General features: G+C 41.8%; 1 protein-coding gene across 4 annotated transcripts in view; it reads left to right on the forward strand.

Annotated features, from left to right (window-relative positions):
- The window catches only part of DACH2 (dachshund family transcription factor 2), a 403641-nt gene that overhangs the window by 341906 nt on the left and 47968 nt on the right, over positions 1-13767 (forward strand). For 3 of the 4 annotated variants that reach the window (XM_043974941.1, XM_043974942.1, XM_043974944.1), the window contains one exon: positions 13546-13668. The exons of the other annotated variant lie outside the window; for it this stretch is intronic. In XM_043974941.1, the coding sequence (XP_043830876.1) occupies positions 13546-13668 (123 nt within the window). The remainder of the gene's footprint in view (positions 1-13545; positions 13669-13767) is intronic. 4 annotated transcript variants of the gene reach the window in all.

Consider the following 13767-nt stretch of genomic DNA (forward strand, 5'->3'; position numbering starts at 1 on the left):
CTAGTAAGTGTCAAGTGTCTGAGGCCGGATTTGAACTCAGGTACGCCTGACTCCAGGGTCGGTGCTTTATCCACTGTGCCATCTAGCTGCCCCTAGAAAATACTTCTTAGGGGCAGCTAGGTGGCACAAAAAAAAGAAGAAGAAGAAGTATTTTCTAAGTATGCACTATGTTCAAGGCACTATGCTAAGTGCTGGGGATGAAAAGAAAGGTGAAAGACACTCTCTGCCTTCAGGGAGCTTACAGTCTAATGGGGGAGATAACATGCAAACAATCAAGTACAAAGAAGATATAGATGGGAGATAGTGGAGATAATCAACCTAGAGAAGACACTTAGCATTAAGTGAAATTAAGAAAGGTAGAAGGTGCTGTTTTTACCTTATATTAGTGATAACAGGAGGCCACTGAAGCTCTTGACATGACACACCCTAGGCTTTAAGACTGTCAATGTGCCAGCTGTCTTGAAGCTTGGGGATCGATTAGGAGATGGTGGCAATAATACTGATGAGCAATGATGAAGACCATGTGAAAAGTGAGAAACAGACAGATGCAAAGAGATGTTATAGGGCCACAAGAAATCCTGCCTGTGCCCTCAGGGAGCTTACAATCTGATACAACATATAAGCTGTGTGTACAAATAACTATAATAGAAAAGAAAATATGAAACAGATGAGAATAGTTGCAAATGAGAGGAAGGAGAGATGACTTCAGGCTAATGGGATCTGGCATGGGGAAAAACAAACCAGGCAAAGCCAAGGCAAGCAGAAGACGTGCTTGGGGGACAGCAGGTCCTCTAGATGGGCTATAGAGAGGAGAGAGTACTTGAAGAGGAAAGAGTCCAAAGCCAGTGAGGGAGAGTTATTCATAGTATGGTGATGGTATACACAATGACATGTTGTGTCCTCTGGCTGGAAGTGAACAGCTCATGTTTAGGGCCTTACAGTTGTACCCTAGGTAAGATATGAGGTACAAAACAGTTAAAGGTAGAATGTATCCTATGTCAGTAAGCTTCTCACTTTTATAGGACCACAGAATTCTGAGCCAGAAAGGACTTTGACAAATATCTCAACATTCCCTTCTAAAAGAGAAAATTGAGCCTAGAGAGGGGAAATGAATTGCTCATGGTATCTAGATCATGGTAGGCAGGTTAAGCATTAATTCTATATTCAGGAATTGGTATTTAAACTTTTTCTGTCATTGAGTCCAATAATAATAGCTACCATTTCGCTAGGTAGATGATATTATTAACTCCATTTCACAGATAAGGCAGCTGAGGATTGGAGAGGTTAGGTAACTTACCCAGGATCATGGCTAGTGTCTGAGGGTGGGAATCTTCAGTCTCATAAATATTCAGAAGATTGCAAAGAGCTTTATACTCTAGATTTGCATAGATTCTACTCAAAAGAGTTGAAACAGTTCAGCCCTGTTGAGCTATATTGCCCAAGTTCACTGTCAACATCTTGCCCATTTCCAGATTGGACTAGGGGAATGGCTAAACCCTAGATGTTGGCCTACAAACCCTAATTCCTGTGGGAAAGGTTCTCATTTCATATGAGAGAAGCTACAACTATTTGAACCTTCGTTGAGTTTGGCTAATTTTTTCTAGTTTTTTCTCCGAGGAAGAAAACCAGATGAGTACAGCTGTATTTTTATATTTACGTTAAACATTGAGATGGCCCCAGAGAATCTGTCTTTTCCCTTTAGCTATACTAATCAGGAAGAAGGAAGCCAAAACTGTGTCGTCCTGTATAACATCCAGTACGGAGCAATGATAGGATGAAATAAATAAGCATCCAACTTTGAGCATGAAGTTGGACATTGGAAACAATGTAAAGGTTACTACTATAAAGTACAGGAAAGGGGAAAAATGAAGATGAGTCCTTATTTCCCACTCCCTTGAGGTCACTCTCAGTGTTATGTACAAGCAGGCATCTGGTAGCAATAAAGGCTTCCTTTTCTGTGCAACCCAGTCAGCTCTGAAGAAATGATGAGAACAAGTGGCTAGCAGTGGGTAACACCACATGGGCTTGGAGATAAGGACTTGAGAAATGTGTCAAATATGTAAAATGTGCTGGACTCTTTCAGAAAAGAAAAGAGATGCCCATTTTCTCTGCTGTATGCCAAGATTTGTACATCTGAACTGGGAGCAGTTGGCCTATTTCTAAAATGGATAAATAATGATGTTTGCTGGGGGAAACAATTATCCTAAAACTATCTTAAAGGGCCTCTCTCCCTTTTTGTTTGTCTGTCAAGACCACATTCAGCTTACTGAAAGTATGTTTTATAGAGACAGAAAGAGCTGTACTTGCATTTCTAAAATACTTCTTCAATCATTCTAAATGATTGCTCCCCACATTGGGCTCATTGCGCTTTTGTCTGAAGTGGGATTTCTCTGCTATTCTCTTTTCTAATGGTACTTTCAACCACGAAGACATCTCTTAGTGCAGCTGGAAGAAAAAAAAACTTGGCAATACCACTTCTTTGTCTTAACAGTCCCTTTTTGAAGACTTTTTCCCCCATTTAGAACAATATGAAAAATGATTCAGTGAGCAAAGGTCATTGATGAAGCAACTCTACTTGAGAAGAATGCTAGATGTGCAGTTAGAACACTTAGGCTCAGACCCTGGCTCACCAGTTTGCTGCCCAGGTGGCCCCGGCAAGGTACTTATTCTTTCTGGGCTTCAGTTTCCACAGCTAGAAAATGGAGGGGGTTTCCCTTAGGTGATCTCAAAGGTCCCTGTCAGTTCTGATAGTCGATGACCCAGTGAATTCTAAAACTTTGCAAAGAATCATTTCATAGCATTTCAGTACCCAGTCAACAGAATGTCATGCCAGGTTTCATCACATGGTCCCTGCTTGCCATGGGATAATCAATCCACTGTCTGTTTTAACCTCTCAAGTAATGAGAAGTTGCATTCTGATGGATGGAGTCTTAAGTGCTGAGGCACATGAAAGAACCCAGTCCTACTACAAGATCTCTGTTCCCACCAGCTTTAAAATATACCTGGAACAAAGGAAGGTGAGTTGAGGCTTTAAAGGTCTAAGGTGCTTTCAGGCAGGGTCAGTGTGACAGAGATGGCCATGTGTTGATTCAGCCCTAGATTCTTGGAGACAGTTAAGTGGCACAGAGAGCTGGAACTGGAATTAGAGGGACCCGAGTTCGAATCCACCTCAGAAACTTAGCTATATGACACTGAGCAAGTCCCTTTACCTCTTTTAGCCTCTCTGTTTTCTCATCTGTTACATGGGGATGATAATAATAGCACTTGCCTCCCAGGGCTGTTATGAGGATCCAAAGAGATAGCATATGCAAAGTACTTTGCAAATATTGAGGTACTATAAGAATTGTAGCTATTTTCATGATGATGTGAAATTGTTTCTTAAAGATCTATTTCCCAGTGACTTTTTTTTGGGGGGGGGGCAATGAGGGTTAAGTGACTTGCCCAGGGTCACACAGCTAGTAAGTGTCAAATGTCTGAGGCTGGATTTGAACTCAGGTCCTCCTGAATACAAGGCCAGTGCTTTATCCACTGTGCCACCTAGCTGCCTTCTCCCAGTGACTTTTGATATGTTAGTTCGGAGTTTCATGGTGGGTTCTCTTCTCCTCCTACACGTCTAGAACAAAAGTTCTAGGATAGCACACTCTAAACTCGACCTCTGTCCCTTGGATTTTAATTGATCCAGATCCATTGGTGGATATAACTTCCTCTCCTATTAAGAGTTTTGTAACTTAGTGTCAGAGAGCTCTCTGGGGCACTGGAACATCAACTGACATGCCTAGGGCCACATGGTTATCTCTCCAAGGCAAGACTTGAACCCAAGTCTTTTAGGGTTCAAGGCTGGCCCTCTCTCCACTCTACCACACTACTTTCTCTCTTCAACCTATTTTATTGACTTTTTTCTGTGCTCTTTTTTAAAATAGTATTTTTTTCTAATTTTATGTAGAGACAGTTTTTTTCATTGTTTATAAAATTTTGAGTTCCAAATTTTCTCCCTCCCTTCCTCACTTTCCCTGTCCTTAATATGGTAAGCAATTTGATATAGTACACCTATTTTTAAAAGAGGTCAACACATGAAGTGTTCCATTAATAGCTCTTAATTAGGCAAAAGGGCAGCCTTATATGCCTTGCCAACCATATCAATACAGAAGAACATACACATAAAGAGATAACCATTTTCAGGATCTCCACTGCACATGAATGGACTTTTATCTGGAAACCTCTCCTCTAATCAGAGACAGAAACAAGGCTTTGCTAGAGCTAGCACCCATGCCCAGAGGAACTAGTGTGTTTGTTTCTCCCAGAATTGGAAAGTATTCTTATGTAGACACGACCTACATCATAATTAGCTTTTCTAGTGAATGGTGGAGTTAATGGAAAGGGTGCTGCTGGACTTGAGGTCAGAAGAGAACTGTGTTTAATTCCTCAGTTTCTTCACATGTCAAATGGGGATACAAATCTTGAGCACTCTATAGGGTCTTTGAAAAGATCAAATGAGATAATGTCTCAAAGTGATTTGTAAACCCTTAAAAGTATGGAAAAATGTCGGAATTTTTTTTTAAAAGATCCCATTCAACCATCACAATCCTGTGAAACAGGCACTACAGGCAATCTTAATCACCTATAAATGGAGATAATTCAACATACTTATTAAACACCTAATATATAAAGGCACTGTGATGTGTGGTAGGAAAGCAAAGACAAACTAGGTGGTCCTCTCCCTCCTCAAGGACTTTGACATTCAGTTTGGGAGTTGGGTTCGGGGCTGAGGAATAGAACAGATAAATTAATACAAAGTAATTTGGAGGGGGAGAGATCCCCAATAAGTCATGGAGAATGAGAGATGGGAAGGCTCCTTGGAGAGGCGGCAGCTGGGCTAAGCCTTGAAGGCCAAGAGACTACATTCCAGGTCCATGCAAATGCCTCCCTGGGAGACCCCCGGAGGGTGATTGTGGGGTTCAAGGGAAGTAATGTGTGTAAAAGGGATTACCAACCTTGATGCAAGTGTTGGTTATTATTGTCTGCCCTAATTATGGTTACATTAAGGGTTTTAAGTGACTGGGGAATTCAGTTAATTGGGGGGGGGGTGGAATCACTCCCATTGAGGCTGAAACTCCTATGTATTGTTGGCCCATTTCATACCATAAGGGGGTGGTTATTTGGTTGGCTAGACCTAGTTGTTTTTCCTCTAATGTTACTAATGTATTTTGGCTGGAGCATTATTTAAAAATCACCTCCACTTTAAGTGAAGTACAACCAGGCAAGGCCAAAGAAACACAACCTTGCAGTTGTACTGGGATCCTAAGAAGAAAATTTCAAGAAAGGTGCTAACAGAGTTAACATATGTGAGCCCCACCTCTCCAAGCCCAATCCTCTGCACTGTGATTCCAAGTAAATTCAAATGCAGGTAAACAAAATTCGAATTAGGAAAGTAAAGCCCCCCAAATCCCATTCCATGCATTTCAAAGCAAATACAAAAGGGATCCCTCCCTCTCCTCCAAGTTATATAGTACCTTCCACAGGCATGGATAATCAATGGCTAATTTGCTGCTGTAAGCAAAGCATCACTGGGCAGCTTTTGATCACATGAAGTATTTCTAAGGTGATAAATGGATTTTTTTTCTTAGGAACACTGTAATTAGCGATAAGAGCTTTGAAAAGAAAGACTGGACAGCCTGGGGAATCTGAGGATCAGTAATGATGCCCCCCCCCCCCCCCCCCCCCGCTAAGTCCTTGTTATTTATCCAGTTTCTCAGGTTTCCAAATACATTGTAAGGAAAACATAGAAATATGCTCACATATGCTTCGATTAAGGGGTGGATATAATTTGTGGGGAGGGAGGATGAAACCACTGTTCACCTGGCTCTTTCTTCTCTTGAGAAAATTGTGTTGTTGGCTTATAGAGCTAGAGGAGGTGGTCTGAATCGACTTGTCTAAATCAGCCCAGTTCCATCAGGTTGCTCCTGTTTTAGTTAATTTTATTTGTAAAGAAACAGTACTGAAGAGGAAGAAATCTCAAGCTCAGACTTATATGAGTGATAGAATTGAAAACTGACTTTGCAGTTTGGTTCAGTTAGCTTACAGAGCATGTTGAAGTGACTCATTTTATTTGATTCTGAGTATGAAAGTAGTATTCCTTTGTCTAGTTGGAATCCACCACCCAGCCACTTTCTTTCTTTGTTTTGTTTTGTTTTAAACAATGTCATAGTGAACATTTCCCTCAGGTAGTATCATTCCCACACTACAGATGAGGAAACTGATGCTCCAAGAGGAAACATGACTTAGCCTTTGCTACCCAGCTGGTAATTGCCAGGATCAGATTAAGATACATGCCCCTCCTGACTCCAAGAAAGCTACAATTATGATTATGATCACCTGGCAAATGTTCTGCATTGTCACTAGGAAGTTTGCATTTACGAAAAGGAAAAAATCCCAGTTACCAAGCAGGATCAACTTTGATGCAGAATCAGTTCGAGATTTTTAGGCATGAAAATGCTACTAGTGGTAGTAGGAAAAGAAATCTTTGGGAGTTCTCACAGAAACACAATGTGAAATACAAACAGGATATTCCTGGAAGTTCCTTTGGCTGCAGCCAGCCTTTCCATGCTTTTTTCACATGAGTCCCGTCCCCCCCCCCCCCCAATGACCAAGTATACATACTTCTGATAGCCAGTGCTGATATAATGCTTTGTGATTTGCAAGGAGTTTCTCATATATTATCTCATTTGATCCTCCCAACAACCCTAGGAGGTAAGTGCTATTAATAATCCCATTTTAAAGATGAGGAAACTGAAACTCTTCAGTGATTCCCCCTCCTTTTCCTATCAGGTTTTTCACTGCCCTCATTGGCACAGACTTTGGAAAAAGGAAGAGAAATCCAGTGAGCTTCCTCGAATGAGGTGGCACAAGGCACATTTCCACCCCTCCCACCAGCTGATTTTATTAGCTTCTTGAAATTGATTCTGGATGCCTTTCATTTACCATTGGGCTCAAGGCAGAAACAAAATGATGCTGCCCCATGGCTAGCTCCCTTATCCTGTTATTGCCAAACTCTTGTTAGCAAAAAGAGCATGTAAAACATTTCAAGACAGATGGCAAGTAGGCTCTTGTTCTCCTCTTGTTCTATTTTAGTGGGCACAGGTTTCAACGAAGAGGCAGAGATCGTGGGTTCACTGCCCATCAGGGATGCCAAAGTGGTTATCTTTTTATTTGCTCTGGAAGGTAGTACAAAGTTAATATTGATGTGGCCAGAGGAAAACCTGCAAGTCCTTATCTTGGGGAAGATAATGTGAACTCAGCAGTATCACTGCTTTGATCTTTGTTTAAAGTCTTATAAAACTAGATTGCACCTTGATTGACAGCCCTGTCACAGAGTGAATGAAGACTGACACTATAATATTGAAAATGCAACGTTTACAAAACCAGCAGCCTGAGTTTTCTCATGACGCTGCTGCTTTTGTGGAAGGGCCACGATTCACATTATTTGTAGCAAAATGTCCACCCTGCTCAATAGCACTGAAAGTGACAGGTTTGTCTCTGGGCACCCAGAAGCCCACTGACCTATTTCAGTACATGGCTGAGACACTTTGCCTCTATGTCCCATGTCTGTTTTAAGTTGTGAGGCAGGCTGTGTTTTAGAATGACTGGGGGGAAGAAACTGGACTAGGACCAGAGATTAAGAGCTAGCAGGGAACTTTAGAAATCATCCAGTCAAAAACGCTCGTTTTACAGATGAGGAAACCGAGGTGCACAGCAACTAAGTGATTTGTCCACAGTCACATAGGTAAGCGGCAGAAGTAGCGATGAAAACCATATCATCCATCTTCAAAATCAGCACCCTTTTGCTTGGACCATTCTGTTTCTCAACTTTGTAGATTTAAAAACAATTTCACTGTCCTCATTTTAGATTTTCAGTACAATCCCAGGAGAGAGTAAATACCTTGGGGCCTGAGACTTTTACATGTGCCATCTCCACCTCTAGGAACCTCAAGTTTCTTTCAAGGCTCAGCTCATGTGCCACCTTATACACACATGAAGTCCTTCCTGATTCCCTGACTGCTAGCATCTCTCCCCCTGCCTGCAAGCTCTATCTTCTGTTTATTTTATATATACCTGTAATATGCAAGGAATGGAATCTTGAATGTATGTGTTGCATCCTTTCCTACCCAGAGAATGTATGCTTTCAGGTTGTTTGGGGCTTCTTGTACTGCACAGAGTGCTGTAAAGGTAGCTAGTACTGCTGTTGCTCTCACCAGCACCAAAGGGGACATTAGGACCTGGCCACAACCCACCCCTCTGAGGCTGGCTGAATGACCTGATATGCTATGTTGGGGGCTTCCCCAGCATTTTGCTACAAAGAGTTTGCCAAATGCTTGTTACAGAAGACAAGCAATCCTATGGAATTGTTTCACCAAAAGATGCCCCATTATTAGATTGTAACCTTCAGGAGGGCCAGGAAGGTACTCATTCTGAACTTGCTATCTTCTTCTACAGCTATGACCAGGTTTTGCTGACACTGGGTCCTTAACCCTTCCTTAGGGATGCAAAAAAGGAGTTTCTCCTGGTTCTGCTTTCTTCTCTCTGCATCAGTTCATACAAGTATTCCAAGGTTTCTCTGAAATCATTCTCTTTGTCCTTTCTTAAGGCACAGTGTATCACATTACATTCACATATACTCATTTCATTTGTTATATAATTTTTAAAAACTCTTTAAAGACTTGCTTTATTTCTGCCAGGAATTCTAGTGGACCTGGTGACCAAGTTGATTTATTTTGAGGAGTTGCTTATAGATATTATGAGATCATTCTTTTCTTCTGTTTTTTTTTTGTCCTCAGATGCCCCTGCTACCATATTAACTTTTTATTGTGGAAGTTGGTTTTTGTTTACTCATTCTTCCAGCCACACCCTACAAATTGCGACTTTGAATTAGGGCCAGCCTCAGTATACTTCTGAAGGCAATGTCAGTGCTTTGTTTATTTGACATTTGTATGCTCTGGAGGTCCTGCTGCTTTCTTAGGGTATTCTTAATTACTGCTTTTCAAGGATAGAAGAACCAGGTACCTTCAAACTTTTAGTATGACTTAAGGAGTCTGACAGTTTGATCGCTGCCCCCCTATTCTGAAATTTGCCAGCTTCTCACATTGGTTGGGTCTGAGTAATACAACTATAGAAATTGCCCCTGGTTGGAGCACCTGTACACTGCTCCTGACTCTAATCCCTGGCAGCTACAGGTTCAGAGAGAGAGAATCACAGATTTCCCCTTGGCTTAAGCTCCATGACTTGATCATTTAGCTGTGGACCTCTGCCCTAAGCTGTGGGCTGAAGACTCTTTGAATCTGCTCCAGGTCCTATGCCACATAGCCGCTGCTCTATTCTCTTCAGACTTCTATATTCTCAAATCACAACTGAACTGGATCTGTGATCAGTCTTTGCCTTGGTATGCACACAGGTTGGACTCAAGCCTAGTATCAAGTGTCCTCCTCAGTCAACAATGGATCTGACTCAGCTGTGGGCTTAGAGTCACACAGCATCTGGTTAGTTCCCTGCACAATAAAGAGTATCAATACAGAGTACAAGCCTTTCTGGGTCAAGGGTCACTCCTTGCCCTGGTATACAGCTACAGGCCCCAGCTCATTTTCTGTGCTAGAGGGCTGTATGTAGGGTCTTTCTGGATAGCCCCTTTTCCCAGTTCCCACAGGCCTCTGGCTGTCTCCCTCTGCTGATCTGAACCAGAAAAATTACTCAATGTGCTTGATACTGATCATTACTCAGTATGATGCTCTTCCTAGGTCTTTCTTGGAGTAGTGGGGAGATGATAGATGAGCTTTACTCTTTCCTCCTACACTGCCATCTTTATCTGTCCCCTCCCCACTCCTCTGTAAGGGGCTAAAATTCTAGCTATACTATCTAAAATCTAATGAGTGGTTGCCAATAAATTATAAGCTTTAGCAAGAGTATTTAAGTGCTTAAGTATTCATTAAAGAGCATTAGGATCAGAGAGAAAGGTAAAAATCTAACTATTTCTAAGAGACCCCAGCATCCAACCCGCCATGGCGAGGTCAGGAACAAAAAGGGTCCAGCACCTCCTGTGAAGCTGGGAACATCCCCCCTCCCACACGCACACACATCTCCAAGCTCATTGGCTGGTAGCCTTGATTGACAGTACCAACGAGCAAACGTCACTTCCTGATGCCAAGGACCTCGACCATATGTCTTGCCCTCAGACACCTTCTCCTCATGGAGAAGCTTTCCTACAGTAGCTCTCCAGCAGGTGGTGTCACTCTAATCGTTACACCTCCTTTTAACAAAAGAGCATCATAGAGCAGAAAGGAACCTTAAAGATGATCTCGAATGAAGATTCTAAACCTACTCCCTCATTTTGTAAGTTGAGCCAATTGTGGCCCAAAGATCTTAATGACTTGTCCAATGTTACACAGTATTTTTGAGATACCCCACACAAGAATATGAACTCATGTTGACTGTGGCCTTTTCTTATCACCATTTGCCTAGACATTTTCAGACTCTGATCCACTTTTCACAAGGCCACCATAAGTCACTTCCTTGGTCCTATTGTCCCTGCAAGTTCAAGCCTCTTGCTATCTAACTCTAGTTTTTCTTTCTAGCCTCTCTTCATATCATTTCATTTGATCCATTCTATATTCTAGGCCAGCTGACCTCTTTTTCTTCCCCTCAGATTAGCCTTCCATCTCCTGACACAGTATCTTCATCCTTGTCTAGAACTATACACCCTTCTCATAGCTTTCCTTGACTAATGCTGGGCCATTTTTCCTAGTATCAATACCAGGTGAAATTACTAAGCTCTGATGGTGAGAGATTCTCTGAATGGTGTTCCACCTCTGAATCTAGACAAGGAAAGGAGCTTTAAAGTTAGATTAGGGCAAATACCCCACACCATCATTTTACAAATGCAGAAACTAAGAAACAGGTTAGGGGACTTGCCCAGGGTAATACAGGTAGTAAATATCTGGACACTTTCTGACTCCAAGGCCAGTACTCAGTCTGCTTCACCACCTACCTAAGAGCTTCAATTATCTACTTATAAATATGACAATGACACAACCAAGTCAGTAATCTTTTCTTCAGCTTACTTTTCTTCTTGATACTTTGAACACTTGTAAATATCCCAGACACATCTCCTTAGGAGCAGTGGGGATCAGCAATGAGACTATTTAGTGTGGCTGATGCTCTCCAATCAGAACACAGTTGGTCTTTGTCTTTTATGAGCATCTAATTACACTTACATTTATCATTTTGTTCCCTAAAAGTTGTCATTAAGATGTATTCCTAAGCTTCAGCATTGTTGAGCAACTATATATTAGGTGTTTAGAAACCCATTGTTTCATTTCATACCAAATATTTTTCTAAGCTGAATCTCTTACTAGTTAAGAATGAGTAAAAGCTCAAGTTGTTTTCTTAAACACCCCCTGGGTTCACATTTCAAAATTAAAATAATTCCCATGTAAACCGAATAACTGTAAAATCTCCATGGTATCTTGAACTAAAGGCATTTCCTTACAAAGAGATAAGTCACAGTGCTCCTTTTTCAGGCACAAGCCTTCATTTGTGGTTTCCTTTCATCTGTTGAAATAATTACTTTTTTCTGCCTTCAGTAGTTGGTTCTTATCATTAACATTTCTGTAAAATTAAGCTTGAAAGGTGCTTTTAATGTTCAGATTGAATACAGTACACATTTGGTTGTTCCAACCTACCTACTTAAAGCTAACTAATGTTGAACACTGTGGGCTATTTGAAGCGGTCACTGCCCAGCTTCATGGTGCTGCCCAGGGCAGTGCACATATTACTTACTATTCTTTGGCCGGGGCGGGCTATTCCATCAATAAAGGCCTCCCCTGATAAGCATATGGGCTTTAGTCCTTAACATTGTGCCTTGCCACAAATGTGCCAGAAAGTAGCATTTCACTGGAAGCTATTGGGCAGTATTTGGGATCCTGGTTATAAAGCCCAGGCCAAGAAAGGAGTTTGGGGTCACGAGCTCTTTCAGGAAAAAACAAAAACAAACAAAAAACATCCACATTGGGACTTCATTTGGATATTGGGTCTCTAGTGCCCATACAACATGGTGTAAGGGAGAAGGTGCTGGATTTGGAGACCAAATGAGGAAATCGAGGCAAAAAGGTGTTAAGGGAATTCCTGCTTTCCAGCACCTTGTGAGATCTAGTTGGGAAACCAAGGTAAAAATAAATATGTGAAAAGGTAAAATTGCAGTAAAGGCCATGTAGCATGACTCACGGCTGGTGGAGTGGTAGTAAAAAATGTCTGAGGAGTTTAGAGGAGAGGAGGGTTACCTATATTAGAGTGGTCTGTAAAAGTGTCACAGAAGAGGAGCGATTTGAGCTAGGCCATGAAGGATGTTGGCTCCTTTGTTGAGGGCAGATGCTCTTTCGGTTTTGCCTTTGTTATATCTAGGGCCTAGAACAGTTCCTGGCACAGATTGCATACTTAGTAAGTTCTTATTGGATTAAAGTGAATGAGGTAGATTTGGAATGGGAGTGTCTTTCTGGCTGTAGGAGAAAAGACAGAGGCTAATCCCACACCAGGCCTGTATCTGGCTTAGAGTTAAAAAGACTTACTTTGTTTTCTGCTGTGATTAAGCATGCTCAACTGTGTGGTACCTTTGGTCCCAACCTGTGCATTTCTCCCTCTTCCCTTCTCTATTACTTAAGTATACACTCTGAGTTAGGAAGGAAAAGGAGCATGTGTATCCTGCTCTTTCCCCATCCAGTATGTCCAGTATAAGCATTTTTTCTAATGGTTGCACCTAGTGGAGGGCCATGTTCACCAACAGCCAAGAGCCTTTGTCTCCAATGCCTAGTTTGTTTCCCTCCATGCTTTTAGACAATTGATTCTGAGAGTCTGAGGTTGGGCGTGTGGACATTTTAGTTCCCTGGAGAGTAGAGAGCTGTTAGCTGCTGGGGAGGGAATAGAATGAGCTCTGCATTCATCCCTTCTGTTTCTTTACTCGCCAGAACATTAAGGAGGATCTGAGGGGAGTTTTCACTGTCATCTAGGAGACCTGGAGGAGGAAAAAGCCCATGTGTCTGTCTTGAGTGTCCTACAGCAGTCCCTCTTCCAATCTTCAAGTCTCAACACTCTTTGTTCTGCATTCTCCCCCTTTGTTTTCAGTGTTTCAGTGGCAGGGCAAGGTCCAGTCTTCAACGAGCAGATAAATAAATGCATAGACTGTCATATTACTTATGTTCACATATTTGCTATTACCAAAAGTCCTGTTGGAGGTTTTTGTCTCTCAGCATATGAATTTGTGGAAAGGTTCTAGTTTTCCTTTGGGGCATAAGTAACATTCATTCCCTGGAACGGAAGTGCCCCAAGTACATAAGGGTACCTAGGAAGCCCACAGGAATGCCCTGTGACCCTGTCCAGAAAGGGAAGACTGTTCATTACCAATCTCTTCCTTGTGCCCAAATGGGTTCCTCCTCATCTTCTTTACATATGTTTCTTTTTAAGAATGTGGACAATGAAGCTAACTTAGAGCTCTCTGCCATCTTTCAGTTCTGTCATTCAATCAAGAGCTATTTGATGATTCCCAGTCACTGTGGGGAGCAAAAAGAAGCTTAAGACAGGGAGCCGGGCCTCAAGATGCTTACAGCCAAGTCTGGCCGCCAAGACGAACAGGTGAATAGTTAAAGAACAATGAGAGATTGCAATCATGCAAGCTAGCAATTGGAAAACTGCTATAAGGTACTATAGGAAATAAGGTTTTTCCCATGTATC

The sequence above is a fragment of the Dromiciops gliroides genome, chromosome X, assembly GCF_019393635.1.
Source record: "Dromiciops gliroides isolate mDroGli1 chromosome X, mDroGli1.pri, whole genome shotgun sequence".
Taxonomy (NCBI): domain Eukaryota; kingdom Metazoa; phylum Chordata; class Mammalia; order Microbiotheria; family Microbiotheriidae; genus Dromiciops; species Dromiciops gliroides.